This window comes from Scyliorhinus canicula, chromosome 2, assembly GCF_902713615.1.
Source record: "Scyliorhinus canicula chromosome 2, sScyCan1.1, whole genome shotgun sequence".
Taxonomy (NCBI): domain Eukaryota; kingdom Metazoa; phylum Chordata; class Chondrichthyes; order Carcharhiniformes; family Scyliorhinidae; genus Scyliorhinus; species Scyliorhinus canicula.
This window is the reverse complement of record NC_052147.1, coordinates 9316814-9340728: the sequence shown is the minus strand read 5'-3', so window position 1 is coordinate 9340728 and position 23915 is coordinate 9316814. Positions and strand designations below refer to the sequence as shown.

At 46.8% G+C, this 23915-nt stretch overlaps 1 protein-coding gene across 1 annotated transcript in view; it reads left to right on the top strand.

Annotated features, from left to right (window-relative positions):
• LOC119950744 (26S proteasome regulatory subunit 4) overlaps window positions 1-23775 on the top strand; it is a 26055-nt gene extending 2280 nt beyond the window's left edge. The window contains exons 2-11 of the mRNA XM_038773452.1: window positions 5283-5336; window positions 7141-7237; window positions 8023-8147; window positions 11431-11616; window positions 14070-14198; window positions 16216-16312; window positions 17197-17386; window positions 19237-19388; window positions 21979-22133; window positions 23451-23775. Of these exons, the coding sequence (XP_038629380.1) occupies window positions 5283-5336; window positions 7141-7237; window positions 8023-8147; window positions 11431-11616; window positions 14070-14198; window positions 16216-16312; window positions 17197-17386; window positions 19237-19388; window positions 21979-22133; window positions 23451-23585 (1320 nt within the window). The 3' untranslated portion in view covers window positions 23586-23775. The remainder of the gene's footprint in view (window positions 1-5282; window positions 5337-7140; window positions 7238-8022; window positions 8148-11430; window positions 11617-14069; window positions 14199-16215; window positions 16313-17196; window positions 17387-19236; window positions 19389-21978; window positions 22134-23450) is intronic.
• The last annotated feature ends 140 nt before the right edge of the window (window positions 23776-23915 follow it).

Genomic DNA, 23915 nt, shown 5'->3' with positions numbered 1-23915 from the left:
AAGATGGGGGGGAGGCAAGAGAGAAGATGTGGGGGGGAGTGAGAAGATGTGGGGGGGTGAGAGAGAAGATGTGGGGGGGTGAGAGAGAGAAGATGTGGGGGGGTGAGCGAGAGAAGATGTGGTAGGGAGAGAGAGAGAAAATGGGGGGAAGAGAAAATGGGGGAGGGGAAGTGGGGGGACAGAAAATGGGGGGAGAGGAGGGAATGGGGGTTAAAGAGAATGGGGAGGGAGGGGGGCATGAGAGAATGGGGGGAGGGGGGGCGTGAGAGAATGGGGAGGGAAGGGGGGCGTGAGAGAATGGGGAGGGAAGGGGGGCGTGAGAGAATGGGGAGGGAGGGGGGGCGTGAGAGAATGGGGAGGGAGGGGGGCGTGAGAATGGGGAGGGAGGGGGGCGTGAGAGAATGGGGAGGGAGGGGGCGTGACGGAATGGGGAGGGATGGGGGCGTGAGGGAATGGGGAGGGATGGGGGCGTGAGGGAATGGGGAGGGATGGGGGCGTGAGGGAATGGGGAGGGATGGGGGCGTGAGGGAATGGGGAGGGATGGGGGCGTGAGGGAATGGGGAGGGATGGGGAGGGAGGGGGGCGTGAGGGAATGGGGAGGGAGGGGGGCGTGAGGGAATGGGGAGGGAGGGGGACGTGAGGGAATGGGGCGGGAGGGGGGCGGGAGGGAGGGGGACGTGAGGGAATGGGGAGGGAGGGGGGCGTGAGAGAATGGGGGGCGTGAGAGAATGGGGAGGGGGGTGTGTGTGAGAATGGGGATGGGGGGTGAGGATGGATGGGATTGGGAAGAGAGGGTGGATGGGAAGGGGGGATGTAATGAGAGAGTGTAGGGAGACTGGGGTGGGGGACGACTCTGAAAAGCTCCCACAGTCTGATAAACAAAACTATATGACAGTGATATCACTCTGGTCAAGTCTCTCTTCATTGAACCTTGCAGCACAGAGCGAGATCATTCAGCCCATCGAGCCTGTGCCAGCTCTTTGGTACAGTTACCAGATTGGTCCCAGATCCCAGGAGCAGGGAGTGGCCTACCATTCTGCCCCTCCAGCCTGCTCCACCATTCAATAGGATCATGGCTGATCTGATTGTAACCACAAGCTCACACTCCTGCCTACCTCCAAAAACCTTTCACCCTCTTGTTTATCAAGAATCCATCTCCCTCTGCCTTAAAAATAGTCAAAAACTCTGCTTCTCCTGCCTTTCGAGGAAGTGAGGTCCAGAGACTCTGAGAGAAAAAGATTCTCCTCATCTTTGTCTTAAGTTGGCCTCACCAATGTCCTGTACAACTGAAGCATAATCTCCGTATGTAACCGATTCTCCTCACAATAAGCAATAACATTCTATTAGTTTTCCTAATTACTTGCTGTACTTGCACACTGGTCTTTTGTGATTCATGTACTAGGACACCCAGATCCATCTGCATCACAAGAGCTCTGTAAATTCTCACCATTTAGATAATAAGCTTTTTATAGTTATTCATATATTTTGGATTATAAGTCATATATATTTTAAGTGTACTTGTTTTGACTTCATCTAATGCTGACAACTGTTTGGCGCTTGGCATCTTTGTGTCTACAGGCGATGATATTTTGATATTTTAGAGGTATGAATGCTGGAAATCTGATATAAAATAGAGAACATTGGCAATGCGCAACATCTGAAAAATGGAAAGCCAGGTTAATGTTGTGGGTGTTAATGAGGTTCTAGTCAAGATGTTAAATCTCTTTATAGATGTTGAAAGATATGTACCTCTGGCTTTAGTGTTTGTCTGAGTGGGAACGGTGATATCAGAGAAGGAGACTGTACTGTGCGTCTGCCTCCAATGGTAGGAACTGTAGCTAGTCCCAAAACCCCCTGTAAATTTCTTCTCCGGTAATGATCCAACTCCCTTTTGAAAACCATGATTGAATTTGCCTCAGGCACGCACTCATATGATGAATTCCAGATCCTAACCACTCGCTTTGTAAGAAAGATTTTCCTTGTGTCTCCTCTAGCTCTTTTCATCTTAAATCTAGATCCTCTCGTCCTCGACCCTTCAACCAATGTGAATAGTTTCCCCCCCTCTCTCTCTCTCTCTCTCTCTCTCTACGCTGTCCAGGCCTCTCCTGATTTTGAACACCTCCTCTCAAACCTCTCTTCCCTGAGGAAATCAGCCCCACCTCCTCCAATCTATCCACATAACTGTAGTTCCTCATTACTGGAACAATTCTCTGAAATGTTTACTGAACCCTCTGCAGAGTCTTTACTTTCTTCCTGCAGTGCAGTGCTCCGTACTCCACTTGAGGTCAAACCAGTGTTTCATAAAGATTCTACGTAACTTCCTTGTTTTTCTCAATGCCCCTGCATTCTCTCCGTGAATAAAAAGGACTGACTCCTAGTTTGTCTCTGCTTCTTCACTGTTCTAATGTGAGATCTTTCCAGGAGTGTTTCTGTGGAGTTTTTTTACAGAGTGAAATCTCGGTATTCCTTTAAAACCCTTTGGGACTCTGTCTGAAAGACTGATTGGATGTGGTAATAACATTATTCATTGTAATAAGGTTGAGCCACAGGAATTAGCAATATGAGAAAGTGGGCGGTGTTAAAGAGGTAAATATTCAACATACCCCTTCACCGCAAACCAATACTGGCATCAGTGTCTCACTCTGTTTTCTTCTAAAACTCACACTAAGAGACACAAGCTACCTTTTAGTAGAAAAACATCTTTAATTGTACTGCATGATGGTGTTGAATTTCACCTGCACTTACATTTAGGAACTCGAGGTGACCTTGTTTGGTGTAAAAATTGGGCGATGCAAAGCAAAAAGTAAACTTATTGATAACACCATGTTTTAAAACGTTTTGGAATTCTGAACATTTAACCAAAGCACAGCTATTATGATAGCAGTCCGGCCTAAAACAGGTGAAACAACAGCTTTCATTTATGTAGCACCTTTAATATCGTGACAAGTCCCAAAGTGTTTCACAGAAACAACATTTCACCCCCAGCCAAGCTGCTTGAGATACCAGCAGAGAAGACTGAAAACTTTCTGAAAGACGCAGAAGCATCTCAGAATTAATCTTTCTGACTGATCCAAATTCATCCCAGGAGCTCAATCCGGAGCTGTGTATGCTCCAGTCAGAGCTCTGAACAATCTGAGTCTTTCCTCCCTGTCAATCTGGCTGGCATTATCATGGCCAGTGTCTCCAATTAGCAAGGAGAGAAACCGATGGGAAAAGGCAAATTGATCCATAGATCTGATTTGTCACGGTGAGGATGTTCAATACAATGCATTCTGTTGGAATGCATGCTCACAAAAGGATGAAAATAGTTTGCAAAGTCTGTCAACACTCCTCTAGGTGGTGCAATCTCTTATGTTGCTCTCTCAACAATTAATAATGAAAATTCCTGGGAGTGCCAAATAAAAAAAATCTGGGGAATTCCTCCAAGAACAAGCATTTCCCATTTGACAATCTCTACGAAGCTGATTGGTTGATAATCGAGGTTGCCGAGTGTGACTGTGGCCTGGTCTTGTTTCTGTCACCAGCTTCTGCTCTGCCAAGAATTAAAAAAAATATATATTTTTATTATAATTTTTAACAATTTTCATGCAAAGCTTATAATAACACAGAATAACAGCTAAACAGTAAGAATTCCCCAACTTCCCCCCCCCCCCCCCCACAACAATATAACCTCACCACTAAAACCTTCCCCGCCCACCCTATTCTTTCCCCCCACCCAACAGCTAACAGTGACCAACTCTATAAAGTACAGTATAAACGGCCGTCATCTACAGTAAAACCTCTCACAGTAAGCATGACCTTCTCGAGGTGCAAAAACTCCCATCAAGTCACCAAGCCACGCCGAGGTGCTTGACGATGTAGTCAACCTCCCTCCAGCCCAAGAGGATCTGCCACCTCCTTGCAAAGGCCAGGACCTCTTCCCCTGCTGCCCCGTCCAGAGATCCGGCACATCCAAAATCCCACAAATCGCCACTAGTGGACAAGGCTCCAGCCCGATGCCCAAGATTGCTGACACAGTATCAAAAAAGGACCCCCTGAAGCCCACTAGCTCTGAGCACGACCAGAACACATTTGTGTGGTGTGCTGGCCCCCCTCAAACACCGCTCACATCTGTCCTCCACCCCATTCTAGCCTTCGTGAGGTGTGCTCGAAATACTACTTTTAGCTGAATGCCACTCAGCCTCGCATAGGCCGAGGTCGTGTTTACCCTCCTCAGTGCCTCACTCCAAACCCCCTCCTCCAAAATTGGCCCCAGCTCTGCTGCCCACTTTGCCTTCACACCCTCAATGAGCACATCTCCTCCCCCACTATCTGCTGGTCTATGCTCCCAGAGGGTTTTTGCAACTCAACGCAGATATCTTAATTAGAAAAATTGTTATCCATTCTCGGTAACTTACATGTACGAGAAAGGCTAACACATCTCCAGTGGCGTTGCTCCACAGAGTTAGGTGCTGGTGTTCATTCAGGGAGTTGCTATGGGAACATGTATTTGCAGTCCGGAGCTATGGATAGTGACGGTAGAGACCCCAACATTCTATCCATCACATGCTGACCAGGAATCTCGCCCGCTCTGACCGGTTACCATTGGTGTGCATTGATACTGGGCCTGTTTGGCTGCAATACCTTCCCTTGGCCATCAAGTGCTGGAGTGGGGATAGCACCTGGAGCTTGGGCAGAAATGCTACTTACTGCGCCATAAGACTTCAGAATCTTGTAGTGCGCTGTTTTATATCAATAAGGTATTATCAACAGTCTGAAAGACATAATGCGTGTTAACAAAAAAATGTTTAATATGGCTGTGTGTGACAACACCAGACCCATTCGAGTATTGCCCTCTGTAATTGTTTCTCCGACACCCCAATGTATATCTACCTCCCCAGTGTCTCCCCCCCCACAAACATGCCTACTTATGTGTTGTCAATAATGCTGTCAGTTGTACAGAGTTGCTGCTGTAGAGCTGGTCAATAATACCCTACCAGTTATTTTATTTTTTATTATTACTTTCATTTTGGTATGTTTGTGTGTGCCCTTCTCTATATATCTTATTCTGTGTACATAACGGTAAATATACTTTGTTCAAAAACCCAATAAAAAAACATTTATAAAAAAATATGCCTATGTGTGTATATATATAATGTATCTGCTATAACTTGTTGCAAGAAATTTGATTTGGAACAAGGGTATTCCGGTCAGCCCCTCAACATGTTCCACCGCTCAGCTAGATCCTGGCTGATCTGAACCACGTCTCCATTTTATGATCCCTATGTTTCTTTTCCATTCAGGGTCAAAGCCAAAGTGGTGGTCACGGAGCTGGAAGTGGTAAGAAAGATGACAAGGTGAGTGTTTGAGCCGGTCATTGCCAACGAGAATGGGTATTGTTATGAGCAATAAATGCGGGCCCAGTCAGCGACGGCCACACCCTGTGAAAGAGCAAAAATCAAGTACATTTACCAAACCGGACTCATGTCTGAGGGTTGGAGCTGTCAGAAGAAAAAAAACCTGAAAGTGTCGTGAATCAATCTATGACGACTTTCACTATACTGTCTCACAATATTGTCAGAAAGAAAATCAGAATTCTCATTCCTGAAAACAAGCAGGCAAAAGTTTTATTTAATTCTTCAACATCCTCAGAATAACAGCAGGAGATAGGGAGAGAGAGAGAGAGAGAGCCCAGAGCGAACAGTGCTGCATTTTCTACTTTTAAAAGCAAAATCCCAGAATTTGGTTTCAAAATTTGCGATGAAAATGTTAGATTTTTGCAACGGCCTGTTTGTTAAATTCATGCAAAAAATGAAATCAACTGAACTTTTTTTTAAAAAAATTCCAATGACGGGGACAATTTAGCGTGGCCAATCCACCTACCCTCCAAATCTTTGGGCTGTGGGGATGAGACCCACGCTGACACGGGGAGAATGTGCAAACTCTACACGGACAGTGACCCAGGCTAACCGCAGCACCACCGTACTGCCCCAAATCAACTGAACTTTAATAATATCCCATTGTAATCATCTGAATGGAAATACTATCAAAAGAACGAGCAGACAAACTACTTCAAAGGGGAACAAAACGGAATTTACTTTCACTTCCAGCCAATCCTGGTCACGGGTGTTGTGTTCTGGGCCACCAGTCACGACATCTGTCACTGTGGTTTTGCTGGTCTGGTATCTTCCTGGCCAAACCTTAACTACAGTTACCTTAAATGCTTGTAGATTATAATTCTTGTTCTGGGTTAGAATGTTGTCGGTCCAGCCTCAGTGAGTGACTAATATTGGTAGATACTCCAATGCACTGAAGAACGAGTTCTGTACTGTCAGCTGTGCTCTCCTTTCGATTCACAGCGGGCATTGACAAAGGGCCAAAATGTTAGCTCTTTTCTAATATTGGTAGATACTCCCGTGCACTGAAGAACGAGTGCTGTACTGTCAGCTCTCCTTTCGATTCACAGTGGGCATTGACAAAGGGTCAAAATGTTAGCTCTTTTCTCTCCCTACAGATGCTGCCAGACCTGCTCTGATTTTCCAGCATTTTCTCTTTGGTGAGGTTCTATAATACTGATCGGGAAGCTCTATCATATTTCCTGATCAAGTGGTTCACTGATCGAGTGATTTTATAATACTGAAACAAAGACAGTAAATGCTGGACAATCTCAACAGGTCTGGCAGCATCTGTGGAGAGAGAACGGATCTAACATTTCAAGTCTGGAGGATCCGCTGTCAAAGCTACAGAGAACTGGCAATAGAATCAGATATATGCTGTTGTGGGCGTTTGCCACGGATCAGTGCGGCTGGTTTGAGGGCCAGTGATAGGTGGAGTGTGACAAAGATGTCGTGGACAAAAGATAAAGGGAATGTAAATGGCGGTGATCATGGATAAAAAGGATGTTGATCCTGGCACATGAAGTGATCAGAATGTGTTAATGGCAATGTCTCCTTCAACAATATTCTGATCGTACAGACATTCCTGGTGTAGTGACTGAGTTACACCAGTGTCTGTCATGACAGTCCTGACCTGTTTGGTAGCTGATATCAGCTGGTAAAAATCTAGATACAGGGCAGTGATGTGAAATCAGAAAAACGTACAATATGTAGATGTATATCGAGCCAGGAGTTAAAAAATAACTTTTTGAGGTTTTTTTGGTAGGATAAGAAGAAGAAATATGAACCGCCCGTCCCAACCAGAGTGGGAAAGAAAAAGAAGAAGACCAAAGGACCGGATGCAGCCAGCAAGTTACCCTTGGGTAAGGCAGTGAGCTGCTCGTTTTTTTTAAATCTTGACTTTTGGGTCTAATTCAAACAGCAGCTGCATGTTATTGCTTACTATCGATATCAATCATTGAATCACAAAGTTGCATTATGGGTTTGAATTCACTCCTAAACCTGGTTTAATTCGTTCTGAGTTTGTTTTCATAGAATGATCATAGAATTTACAGTGCAGAAGGAGGCCATTCGGCCCATCGAGTCTGCACCGGCTCTTGGAAAGAGCACCCTACCCAAGGTCAACACCACCTCCCTATCCCCATAACCCAGTAACCCCACCCAACACTAAAGGCAATTTTGGATACTAAGGGCAATTTATCATGGCCAATCCACCTAACCTGCACATCTTTGGACTGTGGGAGGAAACCGGAGCACCCGGAGGAAACCCACGCACACACAGGGAGGATGTGCACAGACAGTGACCCAAGTCAGAATCGAACCTGGGACCCTGGAGCTGTGAAGCAATTGTGCTATCCACAATGCTACCGTGCTGCCCATGACGCGGTTTAACCCAGTTACTTTTTACATTGTGTTTGCGGCTTTGCGCTTTCCCACTGGAGCTCATACCATCAGCCACCATCAGCAATCCCTAACTCTCAGTGCTGGGGGAGACGCAGTTCCAGACCCTTTTGTGTCCTGTGATTGCTTCTCCAATGGGACAGGTCTTTAAAAGGCCTCAGCAAAGCACTGACAACAGCTGTCAAAGCTCTCCCCCCTGTAAATCTTGCCCGGAGAATAATTCATCTCTTTCATTCAATTGTAACAGTGACTCCTCACACACAATGCAGACTGAAGTTGCTGAAGCTGGAGAGGATAAAAGACTATCTCTTAATGGAAGAAGAATTCATCAGAAATCAGGAACAAATGAAACCACTTGAAGAAAAACAAGAGGTTTGTACTGGAAAAATATAGTGAACAAAAATGGAATCATCTAATTTTCAGACTAATGATCCACTCCAGCCCCTTCTCCAATACAATATCATTGAAGCCTGTAAACACAGGCCGTTTAGCATAGTTAAGGTCTTCTCTTCTAAACTAATTCTGGATTTGAGGGCACAAATTCCAACTGGCAGATTCTGTCAGAACATTTAACGTATCCCTACCCATCCCTAAAACACTGTTTTTGTAGGCAATAATTAACTTCAAGCACTTGCTGAATAATCCTGAGTGCGCTAATAACTTCACTAACAACCAATTTTAAAAATTAGTTGATTTTGTAATGTGGCTCCTTTAGACTTAATAGATGTGACATACATTCATATGCAGGGACCCATCCATTTTATGCAAACAAAAACAATATGTTCAGGCCTTGTGCATTTTTTTGAATTACCTGAGAGCTTGGGCTCCCTGTTGCTTTCCCTATGGCAATGCCGTGGCCAATTACAGTTGACTGGCCCACTCCTGTGGTTTAAATTGTTGTGATTGTTTGAAATTTGGCATTCTTGCATTTGCCCTGATGAGTGCAAGATGTAAAGCTTCAACAATATTCAAATAATAAACCTGTTTTATTTAAAAATAAGGGTGCAGTATGAGTCTGTTAACTTTGTTAATCAGAATCTCCATCCTTTGATTGGGAAAGCATTGCAGCTTTCCGAATTAGCTCTCACAGAATAGCTAATCCCTCGCGTTACTGTTCCACTGCCTTCCAGAATCAGTTGCACCATAGTCAATTCCACAATGAAGCTGACTGCACTCTTGACAGCAGTGTGCAGCCCCAGAACGGAACTCCCCATTGCATCAGTGTGAGCTTTCCACACTGAACACCCTTACAAACTCTACCAATTCCACCAAGTATTAACTGTCCGCTCTGAAATGTCAGTGACCATGTTGCATAATGTATTTTGTGCCTGCTCCTAGCATTTGCCCCCACTCTGCTATGCTAAACCTCACTGTTTTATTCGCTGTTAGCACAGTTGATAAACTGCAACAAGCATCTGCCACGGGGTCAATATCCTCATATTGTCCAGAAGTTTTAATAACATTTCTTCTCTTGGTTTTCACCATCCTCCCACCACCCAATTCTTGGATTTCCTTCGCCACCTGCTGGAGGATTCTTCAAGGCCAACACAAGGATTCAAATCCTAACCATTGCAGCAATTTCATAGCACTTTGCCCCAAAGGTGTCTGACACTCTCCAAACAACCATGAAGAGTTAGTTGAGTGTTGCAGGGAGGGCTGATTCATAATGTAATTATGGTGCCTGAGCATCTGGTGCTGGAGATGTTTCCAATTCCTGCCAGTGCCCTTCCCCCCACTATTAGCCCCACACTGGAAGCTCCTGATGCTGAAGAGGCGGACAGCACGGGACGACCAGGAGCTGAAATTCCACCAGTCCATTCTGAACTGTTCCAGTGTGATCGAGCAAGGCCAGCTCCTTACTGCTGGCATGGAGCACCCTAGCAGCACCGGCACGGAGCACCCTAGCAGCACCGGCACGGAGCACCCTAGCAGCACCGGCACGGAGCACCCTAGCAGCACCGGCACGGAGCACCCTAGCAGCACCGGCACGGAGCACCCTAGCAGCACCGGCACGGAGCACCCTAGCAGCACCGGCACGGAGCACCCTAGCAGCACCGGCACGGAGCACCCTAGCAGCACCGGCACGGAGCACCCTAGCAGCACCGGCACGGAGCACCCTAGCAGCACCGGCACGGAGCACCCTAACAGCACCGGCACGGAGCACCCTAGCAGCACCGGCATGGAGCACCCTAGCAGCACCGGCATGGAGCACCCTAGCAGCACCGGCATGGAGCACCCTAGCAGCACCGGCACGGAGCACCCTAGCAGCACCGGCACGGAGCACCCTAACAGCACCGGCACGGAGCACCCTAACAGCACCGGCACGGAGCACCCTAGCAGCACCGGCACGGAGCACCCTAGCAGCACCGGCACGGAGCACCCTAGCAGCACCGGCACGGAGCACCCTAACAGCACCGGCACGGAGCACCCTAGCAGCACCGGCACGGAGCACCCTAGCAGCACCGGCACGGAGCACCCTAGCAGCACCGGCACGGAGCACCCTTACAGCACCGGCACGGAGCACCCTAGCAGCACCGGCACGGAGCACCCTAGCAGCACCGGCACGGAGCACCCTAGCAGCACCGGCACGGAGCACCCTAGCAGCACCGGCACGGAGCACCCTAGCAGCCCCGGCACGGAGCACCCTAGCAGCACCGGCACGGAGCACCCTAGCAGCACCGGCACGGAGCACCCTAGCAGCCCCGGCACGGAGCACCCTAGCAGCACCGGCACGGAGCACCCTAGCAGCACCGGCACGGAGCACCCTAGCAGCACCGGCACGGAGCACCCTTACAGCACCGGCACGGAGCACCCTAACAGCACCCTAGCAGCACCGGCACGGAGCACCCTAGCAGCACCGGCACGGAGCACCCTAGCAGCACCCTAACAGCACTGCACCAGTGCTGATTACCCATCTCATTCAGTTCAACAATTCAGATTTTAACGCTGGTGTCAGTGGGAGTACGTGTGAAGCTGTGGGTTTGTTGTAAAAACCTGACCGATGTTCAAATATCCTTCAGGGATCGAATTCTGAATCTTTACCTGGTCTGCCCTATATATGACACCGGACCCATACCATAAAATATGAAATAGAAGAACCAGTTAACCATTTGGCCCCTCGATAACATTGTGGCAGATCTGATCATGACCCGTAACTGCACTCTCCTGCCCATCCCCTTATCCTCAACTCCCTTGCCAGTGTGAAATCTAACTCAGCCTTAAATATATTCAATGACGCAGCCTCCACTGCTCACTGGGAGAGAGAATTCAAAGACTCATGATCCTCTGAGAGAGAGAAAATTCCTTCTCATGTTTGCCTTAAATGAGCGAATCCTTATTTTGAAATGATGCCCCTCGGTTCTAGATTGCCCCACAAGAGAAAGCATCCACTCCGCAGTGACTCTGTCCAGCCCCCTCACATTTTTTCTTGTTTCAGTGAGATTCACATCAGCGCGCTTCACTCCTTGTCTCCCCTTTGAAATGCCTCGGTGAGTCGCTCCTCTACCAAATCACTACCAGTGATTTAAGAAACGGCCCACCATCACCAACACAGGGCATCCCGGGAGGGGCAATAAATACTGGCCTTGCTCGCGATGCTGGCACTGTGAGAATGAATGAGTGTAAAAACATCTCGAATCTCTCTTTGATCTACCAGGAGGAGAGATCTAAAGTGGATGACCTGAGGGGAACACCAATGTCTGTGGGCACATTAGAGGAAATCATAGACGACAACCACGCCATTGTCTCCACCTCTGTCGGCTCCGAGCATTACGTCAGTATATTGTCGTTTGTGGATAAAGATCTGCTGGAGCCTGGCTGCTCCGTCCTCCTCAATCATAAGGTAAAGAGATACATGTGTTGATCTTGTCCCTTTTCACTTTAAGGCTGGAATTTCCTTGGTATTTGTGCGGCTAATTTTAAAAAAAATTTAGAGTGCCCAATTCATTTTTTCCGATGAAGGGGCAATTTAGCGCGGCCAATCCAGCTAGCCTACACATCTTCAGGTTGTGGGGGCGAAACCCACGCAGACACGGGGAGAATGTGCAAACTCCACACGGACAGTGACCCAGAGCCGGGATCGAACCTGGGACCTTGGCGCCGTGAGGCAACAGGGCTGACCCACTGCGCCACCGTGCGGCCCTGTGCGGCTAATTTAACGGTCAAAAAAAGGGGGTGGGAAATAACAAGATTGAAAGTGATCAGTTTGGTATCTGGTTTGAATTTCGTCCCTACGATCGTTGGTTGTTTTTTATTGAGAAGCCAAGGTAGAGTGCCAAAGCCCATATCTCAGGGTCGGACCAAACCAGAGAAGAAAAGAAATGTCACAAGAACAGTGGTATGGTGGCATCCAGCTTGGAGGAAGAGGAGTAATAATAATAATCTTTATTAGTGTCCCAGGTAGGCTTACATTAACACTGCAGTGAAGTTACTGTGAAAAGCAGTTTCACAAAGTTACTGCAAAAGAACTAGACAGCCAAAGTGACTCCATTACTGTAAGAAAGATTGCGGATTCGAATATCGCCCCAGAGAGATCAGTTCAATTGGCGATTCTGGGGCTGGCACCATAGAACTGCAGGATTTTTTTTACAAAACTCAACAGCTTAGTAGTTGTTCTTTGGGGAAAGGAACTTGCCACCTCTACCTGGTTTGGCCAGTAAGTGACTGAGCCTGTGCTACATCGGTGCCCAGGGGCTACTTGCCCTGGGCATCATGTACAGGCTCAATAGTGTCAGACACATCCCGAAGATGAAACATCCTGTGCCTCAATTTAAATGGATTATTTGGAGCTGAGGAGGAAGGAGAGGAACTGTTTAGAGAGGCAGTGACAATAATACTGATGCCAGGATGCTCTTTCTGAGTGTGTTCTTGTCAGACCTGGTTCTCGATAGTAATATGATGATCATGGAATAAAAGGGACAGTAGCAACGTGGGATACAAACTTGGCTGAATAATAGGAAGCAGAGATATCTTTCCGGCCGGAGGAAGGTTTGTATTGTGTGTTCCCTAGGATTCAGTATTGGGACCCATGCATTTCTTGATATATATCAGTGATCTAAATCTAGGTGTGCAGGGGACAGTTTCTAAGTTTGCAGATGACTCGATACTTGGGACTATTGTAAACTGTGAATAGGGCAGCGTAGAACTTCAAAGTGGAGTGGGAAGATAGGTGGCAGATGAAGTTCAAGGTGGAGAAGTGTGATGTGATGCATTTTGGTAGGAAGAACATGGAGAGACAATATAAAATAAGGGGCAAAATTCTCAAAGGGGTGCAGGAGCTGAAGGGGTATATTTACATTGATCAATGAAAGTGGCAGAACAGATGGAGGGAGCAGTTAATAATAGTATCATGGGCTTTATCAATAGGGGCACAGTATCAGAGCAAGGAGGCAATGCTGAACTTATACAATGATGTGGAGATGCCGGCGTTGGACTGGGGTGAGCACAGTAAGACGTCTTACAACGCCAGGTTAAAGTCCAACAGGTGTGTTTCGAATCATTCACCTGAGGAAAGAGCTGTGCTCCGAAAGCTAGTGATTCAAAACAAACTTCTTGTAAGACTTCTTACTGAACTTATACAAGACACTAGTTAGACCTCAGCTGGAATATTGTGTACAGTTCTGGGCGCCCCCCTGTAGGAAGGATGTGAACGCATTGGAGAGAGCGCAGAAGAGGTTTACAAGAATGGTTCCGAGGATGAGAAACTTCAGTTACGAGGATAGATTGGAGAGGTTGGGACAGTTTTCCTCGGAGAGAAGAAGGCTAAGAGAAGATTTGATAGAGATGTTCAAGAAGGGATTGAACAGAGTAGACAGGGAGAAACTGGTCCCGCTCGTAAGAGGATCAAGAACAAGATGGCACAGATTTAAAGTGATTTTCAAAAGAAGCAAATGTGATGTGGTTCGGGTCTGGAATGCACGGCCTGGAAGTGTGGTGGAGGCAGGTTCAATCGAGACATTCCAGGGGGTATTAGCTAATTGTTTCAATAGAAACAATGCAGAGATATGGGGAAAAGGCAGGAGAATGGCACAATGATGCTCGTTTGGGGGGCCGGTTCAGTCAGGGTGGGCCAAATGGCCACCCTCCGTTGTGATTTCATTAATGCTTTTGCTGTGATTTGCATTAAATTGTTTTTATTTGACCTAATTAGAGTTGCTCATTGATGTTTGTGCACAATTTTAATGCCTCCATGCGCACTCCCCACACCAAACCAAGTTCAGGCCTTGTCAGAGCCTGGTATTCCTGAAACATTCCTGCAGGCATAAAATGTCAGGTTTTCTTTGTCCTTTGCCTCAGGTACACGCCGTGATTGGGGTGCTGACAGATGACACGGATCCACTAGTGACTGTTATGAAAGTGGAGAAGGCCCCACAGGAGACGTACGCTGATATCGGCGGGTTAGACAATCAGATCCAGGAAATCAAGGCGAGAGCTGTTTTTTGTTTCTCTTTTTAATAAAATCAGATTCAGTATTCAGTGCCCTGCAAATTGAGTATGTTCCAGTTCTGAAATAAAACACCCAACAATTCATGTTGCTGGTTGGGCAACTGCTACTTTTAGGTGGTAACGTGAACTCTCAGGAACCTGTCAAGGAAGGGGAGCAATCACATCTCCCAATGGCGTCGCCTATAGCTGGTTGAAAATGACGATTTTATAATAATGAGGTGGTTATCTAGAATGTACACAAGCAGTAAATATGAACAGTTTTTGGGAACTAGGTATTCTGTGCTAGACATTTTAATATAATACTAATCAATCTCCCATGCTGCACATGTGACGTGCAGACCAAGTGTAGTTTTCAGATGAAGTACCGTTGATCCATTTCCTATTTTAAGCCATTCCCTATTTTAAGTTGTATATTCTGTCCTTAATTTTATATAGTAATCTGCATTTTATAATGTTATCTACACAAGTAATATTGACAATTTGCAAAGTAGGCTTGGTTAGAGTTGGTGGTGCAGGCTGAGTTGAGAAATGTTACAGTGCCACCACTGGCAATGAGATGTAATTACAACATGACTAGTTTACATAGGAAATTTCCATTATAAATATAACATTAGGAATTTCTAGCTGAGCAAAAGTGTGCCAACTACAAGTGAAGATTTGTAGAGGAGGTGGATTAGGCGTAAGATCTTAATATGGGTATAACCAAAAATGTGTGTTAACATAGAACATAGAACAGTACAGCACAGAACAGGCCCTTCGGCCCTCGATGTTGTGCCGAGCAATGATCACCCTACTCAAACCCACGTATCCACCCTATACTCGTAACCCAACAACCCCCCCCCCCTTTAACCTTACTTTTTAGGACACTACGGGCAATTTAGCATGGCCAATCCACCTAACCCGCACATCCCCGGACCGTGGGAGGAAACCGGAGCACCCGGAGGAAACCCACGCACACACGGGGAGGACGTGCAGACTCCGCACAGACAGTGACCCAGCCGGGAATCGAACCTGGGACCCTGGAGCTGTGAAGCATTTATGCTAACCACCATGCTGTATATAATTTGATCAGTTTGTTCAGAAGATCATAAGAAATAGGTGCAGGAATAGGCCATTCAACCCCTCGAGCCTTCTCAATGTGATGTGGCCGTAACTCCACTTTCCTGCCCGTCCTCTAGAACCCATCACTCCTGTGTTGGTCAAAAATCTGTCTAATTCAGCCTTGAATATATATACAATGACCCACCCTCCAATGCTCACTGGGGGAGAAAATCACAAATATTAAAAACCCTCCTGAGAGAAGAAATTGGTCCTCATCTCATTCTTAAATGACAGACCCCTCATGTTGAAACTGTGCCCCTTAATTCTACATTCCCCCACAAAGGGAATCTCAGCATCTATCCTAACAAACCCCTTCAGAATCATATATAATAATCTTATATTATTGTCAGATGTTGGCTTACATTAACACTTCAATGAAGATACTGTGAAAATCCCATCGGCGCCACATTCTGGCACCTGTTCGGGTACACAGAGGGAGAATTCAGAATGTCCGATTCACCTAACAAGCACGTCTTTCGGGACTTGTGGGAGGAAACCGGAGGACCCGGAAGAAACCCACGCAGACATGGGGAGAACATGCAGACTCCACACAGACAGTGATTCAAGCTGGGAATCGAACCTGGGACGCTGGCGCTGCGAAGCAACAGTGCTAACCACTGTGCAACTGTGGCGCCCCTTTCAATGGGTACATGTCAGCTTTTCCACATAAATCACCTTCATTCCAAGAGTCAACCTAGTGAATCGTCTCTGAGCTGCTATAATTCAGTATGTCCCTCCTTCAGTAAGGTAACCAAACTGCACCGAGTACCCTGTGTAGGGTCACCAATGCCCAGTCATCCCTGCTTTAACACTCCATCCCCTTTACAATATTCCGTTAGCCTGCTTAATTACTTGCTGTACCTGCATTTTGAAAAAATTAATATTATTTTTGTAGGAATCTGTAGAACTTCCACTCACCCATCCTGAATATTATGAAGAAATGGGAATTAAGCCTCCTAAAGGAGTTATTCTGTATGGAGCACCTGGCACAGGTAAACTCTTTATCTTTAAATTGTCGGTGTTAATTTAGTCTTAATTTTTAAAATTCCATTCCATCTATTGGGTGATATCAGGATAAAAGTTGCTGCTGATGTAATGATGTTATTAGTGTTTCTGCTGCTGTCAAAGTGACCCAGTTGAGGAATTATAATATATTTTGATGGAGTTGGTGGCTCCAGTGCTGGGATTGTACTAGCCATTTCAAACTGTGTTTCGACCTTGAGTTTATGCTCAAATGTTAAACTGTGAGGGATTGCGGACAAGGTACATTTATTTCAGTAGCTCAACTTCTATCCAGGCCCAAAGAGTTAGCCAGAGGAGTCTTGTCCAAACACCATGAAAACCCCTGAATGGATGCTGCACATTGATATCACCTTGCCCTGAAAACCTGCCAAAGTTCCTTCCTTTGTGAATTATGAGTGTGATTCTGTAACTGATGGGAGAGTTTGCCTCTCAGTGATGACCTTGGGCTTGCTTGGTGTCTCATCTGACAGATTTATCGCTCTCCCTCTGTGCCAGACTAGAGATTGTGCTCAAGTCTCTGGAGTGGGTGTTGAACCCACGACCTACTGAGTGAGGCGAGAATGCAACCAACCAAGTGGAAGCTGTTCACACGCACGGATAGTTGTTCAAATGTGAACTTGCATCTCATGTCATAGAGTCACAGAGCCAATAGGGCAGAGAAGAAGACTCTAGGGTCATGCCAGCTCTCTGAATCAGCCCCCAGAGGTAAAATTAATTAATTCAGTCCATTAAATGTTTCTATTTACTCTCGGTAGAATTACACTGCTTGAAACGGCCCACTGCTGAATGGCTGTACCAAATTCTAGAGATGGCCCCACTTGTTGACCTGTGCCTTTTGTTTATTCATGTGCAGGTAAGACTCTGTTAGCGAAAGCTGTAGCGAACCAGACCTCGGCCACCTTCCTGCGGGTGGTTGGCTCAGAGCTCATCCAGAAGTACCTGGGCGATGGGCCGAAACTTGTCCGCGAGCTGTTCCGCGTTGCAGAAGAGCATGCCCCCTCCATCGTGTTCATTGATGAAATCGATGCAATCGGCACCAAGAGGTAAGCTGGATTTGAGCCCAGTTACAATCTGGTGCATGGGTTGGAGGCTGTCTCTTGGAGTTCAGCACTCATTTTATATTCCAGCCACAGTGGGTATTAGCTTGTGCTGTTAATAAAGATAAACTCGTACTTGTGGAGCGCTTTTCGCACCCTTCGGGCACCCCAAAGGATGGACGTTTGAAGCATTGTCACTGTTACAATGTAGGAAAACATGGCAGCCAATATACGCACAGCAAGATCCCACAGACAGATGTGATAATGGGCAGATAATCAGTTTTTGGTTGAGGGATAAAATATTGGCTGGGGCCACCCTTGCTCTTTTTTAAAATAGTGACGGGGAATCACACTTTGTTGAAATGGTGACGAGCTCCACCTCGGAGGACAGGAAGAGCTTGTTTAATGTTAAAGCAAACACTGCGGGTGGTGGAAATCAGAAATGAAAACTAACAATGTTGGAAAAGTTCGGCAGATCTGGCAGCATCTGTGGAGGCATACAAACAGAGTTAACTGAGTCCGTATGACTCTTCCTCCAGAGCCTGGGCCTGTTTAACATCTGAAAGATGTATCACTCTGTTGGTGCCAGACTAGGGTCTGTGCTCGAGTCTCTCTTGAGTGGGGCTTGAACCCACATTATTCTGATTGAGGCGAGAGTGATGACAATCAAACATGTTTGCATGATCCCCCGCACATATGTGAACAATTGTACATGTTGGCAGGAGGCTCACGGTGCAATGGCAAGCTGGATTTTGCTGCACAAGTTAGAGGACCTATTAACAACCATTGCTTACAGACCACTCATTGTCACCAGAGTTGCCAGATGAAAACCGAGCCGGATCCAGACCCGTTCCCCTTCTACCACCCTGGTAGTCACACAGTACAATGATAGAGCTCCAAAGTCTCCTGTCCCTTGCAAGAACTAATATGTCACGCCCTTGGTACTCTCTCTGTTGGTCAGTTCTTCACAGATTAAGTCTTGAACTCAGGATATAGAAAATAGAAGCAGGAGGAGGCCATTCGGCCCTTCGAGCCTGCTCCGCCATTCATTATGCTCATGGCTGATCATCAATTTCAATACCCTGATCCCGCCTTCTCCCCCGCCCCTCCAATATCCCTTGATCCCTTTAGCCCCAAGAGCTATATCTAATTTCTTCTTGAAATTGCACCATGTTTTGGCCTCAACTACTTTCTGTGGTAGCTAATTCCACAGATTCATCACTTTCTGGGTGAAGAAATTTCTCCTCACCTCAGTCCTATAAGGTTTACCCCTTATCCTCAAACTATGACCCCTAGTTCTAGACACCCCCACCATCGGGAACATTCTTTCTGAATCTACCCCGTCTAATCCTGTTAGAATTTTAAAAGTTTCTATGAGATCCTCTCTCACTCCTCTAAACTCCGATGAATACAATCCTTTTTTAAAATAAATTTGAGTAGCCGATTCTTTTTTTTTTTCAATTAAGGGGCAATTTAGCGTGGCCAATCCACCTACCCTGCACATCTTTTTGGGTTGTGGGAGTGAGACCCACGCAGACACTGGGGGAACGTGCAAACTCCACACGGACAGTGACTCGGGGCCGGGATCGAAGCGGTCCTTGGCGCCGTGAGGCAGCAGTGCTAACCACAGTGCGCCATGCTGCCCCCAATGAATATAATCCTAACCGATATAGTCTCTCCTCATATGACAGTCCCGCCATCCTAGGAATCAGGCTATTAAGACCACCTTAGTCCAAAAAGCTGAGTGCTACAATTCCATTGAGGAGGCCCTTTTACTCTCTGGCTGCCGATGTTTGGTGAGGATTCTTTGATTGTGCTGTAGATGCTCTGATTGTTGAATGGCATTCCGTTCCCAGGTACGACTCTAATTCTGGTGGAGAGCGGGAAATCCAACGTACAATGTTGGAGCTTCTTAACCAGCTGGACGGGTTTGACTCTCGGGGAGATGTGAAAGTTATCATGGCCACAAACAGGATAGAAACGCTCGACCCAGCTCTGATCAGGCCAGGTGAGTCTACCGCCGGTCAGTAAATAGAAGTTGCTGTTCAATCAGTGAGACCGTGCAACTGAAATGCAACTAGATTTGGAATCATTTTTAAGCTCCAAACACTGGATATTTGCGATGGGAAAGGATTATGAGAAATCAGGCGTGAAAAGCACAATTTCAATAGAGATTCCTTGGTAACGTGCTCTTTCTTTCTTTCAGTACCTCACTGGCCTTTAGTTTAATTCTAATGTTTTCTCATTGCAAAGACCTGGTTACTTAACCAAATGTTACCACTGAACCACCCTTAAAAGGCGCGAGAGCCAGCCCAGGCAAATTATGCTGCTGACTGCATCTGACTCTAAGAGGACACCAGAGTTTAACCCCCTGCGTGTTTACATGCAGCTGCATTTTGCTGTTGATTACTGGTCAGTGAAGTGTCACACAAACAATGATTCCAGGTTCGATTCCCGGCTTGAGTCACTGTCTGTGCGGAGTCTGCACATTCTCTCCGTGTCTGCGTGGGTTTCCTCCCACAAGTCCTGAAAGACGTGCTGTTAGGTAATTTGGACATTCTGAATTCTCCATAATTCTCCCTCAATGTACCCGAACAGGCGCCGGAATGTGGCGACTAGGGGATTTTCACAGTAACTTCACTGCAGTGTTAATGTAAGCCTACTTGTGACACAAATAAAGATTATTATTATTATTATACACAGAAGTTTTGAATCCTGTACCGGAGTTTTGATACGCTGACTGCATCGCTGGGGGAGTACTGCATTGTCAACGTGTCAATCTTCCAGTCAGACATTGAATCAATCTGCTGTTCAGCTTATCATTGATAGTGAAGCCCAGAGTTTTCCTTACCCAGTGCCATCGGCACGTAAACTGAATGTCTGCTGCAGTTTTAAAATTAATTAACAGTGTGTTGGTGACGCTGAGAAATTCAGTATTTATTGTCTAGTCTCAATTGCCCTTGAGAAGGTGGTGCAGTCCTGGTGAAGAAGATGCCCCTGCATTGATTTATACTTTAAGTTGCTGGTCTTGACAAGTTAGAAGTCAGCCACATTGATGTGGGCCTGGAGCCACGACAAGCCCCACCAGGGAAGGAAAGTTCCTTCCCTGAAGAACCAGGTTTATTTATTTATTTTTTTAGAATTTGGAGCACCCAATTCATTTTTTCCAATTAAGGGGCAATTTAGCGTGGCCATTCCACCTAACCTGCACATCTTTGGGTTGTGGGGGTGAAACCCACGCAAACACTGGGAGAATGTGCAAACTCCACACGGACAGTGATCCAGAACCGGCTCGAACCTGGGACCTCGGCGCCGTGAGGCAGCAATGCCAACCACTGCGCCACCGTGCTGCCCCCAGATTTATTTTTAATGACAATTCAGTAGTTTCATGTGGGCAGCACAGTGGTTAGTGCGGCTGCCTCAGTGTCAGGGACCTGGGTTAGCACTGCTGCCTCACAGCTCCAGGGACCAAGGTTAACACTGCTATCTCACAGCGCCAGGGACCCGGGTTAACACTGCTGTTCAATGACAGAGACCTGAGTTAACACTGCTATCTCACAGCGCCAGGGACCCGGGTTAGCACTGCTGTCTCACAGCGCCAGGGACCCGGGTTAGCACTGCTGTCTCACAGCGCCAGAGACCCGGGTTAACGCTGCTGTCTCACAGCGCCAGAGACCTGGATTAACACTGCTGCCTCACAGCGCCAGGAACCTGGGTTAATACTGCTGCCTCACAGTGCATGGGACCCGGGTTAGCACTGCTGCATCACAGCGCCAGACACCCGGGTTAACACTGCTGCCTCACAGTGCCAGCGCCCGCGTTAGTACTGCTGTCTCACAGCGCGAGGGTCCTGGGTTAACACTGCTGCCTCAGCACCAGAGAACCGGGTTAATACTGCTGCCTCACAGTGCATGGGACCCGGGTTAGCACTGCTGCCTCACAGCGCCAGACACCCGGGTTAACACTGCTGCCTCACAGTGCCAGAGCCCGCATTAGTACTGCTGTCTCACAGCGCGAGGGTCTTGGATTAACACTGCTGCCTCACAGCGCCAGAGAACCGGTTCGATTCCAGCCTTTGCTGGCTGTCACGTTTTCCCTGTGTCAGCGTGGGTTTCCTCCGGGTGTTCTGGTTTCCTCCCACAGTCGATGTGCAGGTTAGGTGGATTGGCCATGATATATTGCCCCTTCGTGTCCAAAGATGTGCAGGTTAGGTAGGGTTGCGGGGGAGTGGGCCTAGGTAGGGTGCAAAAGGTTGGTGCAGATTCAATGGACTGAATGGCCTCCTTCTCACTGTAGGGATTTTATGGTCACCATTACTGATAACTTTAAGTTCCGGTTTATTAAATTAGCTGAATTTTTAAATTCCTCCAGCTGCCGTGGTGAGATTTGAATTTGTGGCACCCGATCATTAATCCAGGTTTCTGAATTACCCACCCAGTGACTTAACCATTATGGTGCATGCCCCCTCTGCCTAGGGCGCAATCTCTACACACCAAAAATAAACTGTGTGGAGCACTGAGAGGCATTTAACACTGTGATCAGACGCTGTACTAATGCAAGTCTTTTTTTTTTCTGATTTTGATGTTCTGTTATTCCAGGGAGGATTGATCGCAAAATTGAATTTCCTCTCCCGGATGAAAAAACCAAGAGACGAATCTTCCAGATCCACACGAGCAGAATGACGGTAGCGGTGGATGTGAGCCTGGATGAACTGATCCTGGCTAAAGATGATCTATCTGGGGCAGACATTAAGGCGAGTGGGGTACTTTTCTTTTTCCCGATGTGTTTCTCCTCCGCTCTGCATTAATTTCTGGAATGGGAGGATTATCCGATGTGGAAGGATTGGGTAGAATGTGCCGTATTCTCTGGAGTTTAGCAGACTGAGAGGTGACCTCATTAATCTGTAGAATATTCTGAGGCAAGTTTGAGAAGAGTGATGCTGAGAGGCTGGGTAGTCTCGATCTATCAGTCTCGATCGCTGTATAGGATGGAGAAGAGGAGAAATGTCTTCCCTCACGTTAGGTGATAGCAACATGAATCTTTGAAATCCTCTATCCCAGACAGCTGCGGATGGTCAGCTGATGAGTATATTTAAGACAGCGATTGATAAACTTCTGGATATGTATGGGAATCCATGGGTATAATAATCGCTTATTGTCACAAGTAGGCTTCAATGAAGTTAAAGTGAAAAGCCCCTAGTCGCCACATTCCGGCGCCTGTTCGGGGAGGTCGGTATGGGAATTGAACCCCCGATGCTGGCCTTGTTCTGCATTACAAGCCAGCTTTTTAGCCCACTGTGCTAAACCAGCCCCTAATGGGGATCAAATGGGAAAGTGGAATGGATGCTATTCAACCGTTGCCTTAACAGTTAAGGTGGGGGGAATACTGCCAACTCCTACCCTCATTCCGATGTTCTTACACAGGGATCTGTCACTTTTGCTGTGCACAGTTTCCACAGGAGCTGACTGACCCACTCTCTGGTACTTCTCCCAGTCTGGCCAGGCTCAAATCCCATTGTCAAACATGTCCTTCCCAGCAGAGGTCAGCAGAGAGCAATAGGGAGTGGGAACCCTGAGCTGCTTCACATCCCGGGGTGTCAGTGTAGATTCTGTTTGCAGCATTCATGTCTCTGAAGCAGAAGATCAAAGCCCCACTCCCAAGAGTTGAGCAGCCGGTCTAGATTGGCATTAAGAAGTGCTGCATGTGGAGGTGCCGATCGGACGAGATGTTAAACCAAGATCCCTTTTGCCTGTCCGGGATGTTTAAAAATCCCATTGCACTATTCGAAGAATGTCAGGAGAAATCCCAATTCTCCTGGACAGCATTCCTTCCTCAACCAACTCCACCAGGCACAGAACTATCGCTCAGGCATCTTATTGCTGCTTGTGTGATCTTGCTGGGTGCATTTTGCCTGTCTGGCAAATTACTGCCCCTTCTGCACTTTGTTGTTATTAGAGATTTGTCAGCAAGTTCTCTCTGTTAATGAGTTATTAGTACTGGGGATTATGTGCTTACGGACAAATAATATTGAAACGTTGAGATTGAATGGATCTTTTTAATCCTGTTGCAGGCAATCTGCACAGAAGCTGGTTTGATGGCCTTGCGAGAGAGAAGGATGAAGGTTACCAATGAAGACTTCAAGAAATCAAAAGAAAATGTCTTGTACAAGAAACAAGAGGGGACACCTGAAGGATTGTACCTTTAAGTCGCATAAACCTTCCTGCCTTCCTTCTGCAGAAATTCTTTGAGGCTTTCCAGGTGTAAGGAGCTTTGAGGCTCGAGATTTTATGTCATTTTTTTTTCCCCGTGTGGTTTGTATAGCCCACTGGAATAGAGGAGAACTTAAAACCTGTAAGTCATATCTTATTAAAGTATTACCGGTATATGTTTTGAAATGACCTGTGGTGGTTCTTGTTGGCTTCTACAGGGCTGGTGTTTTGAAAAGATTGTCTGCTTGGTTTTTACTTACTCAAAAAGGGCAGCACGGTAGCACAGTGATCAGCACTGTGGCTTCACAGCGCCAGGGTCCCAGGTT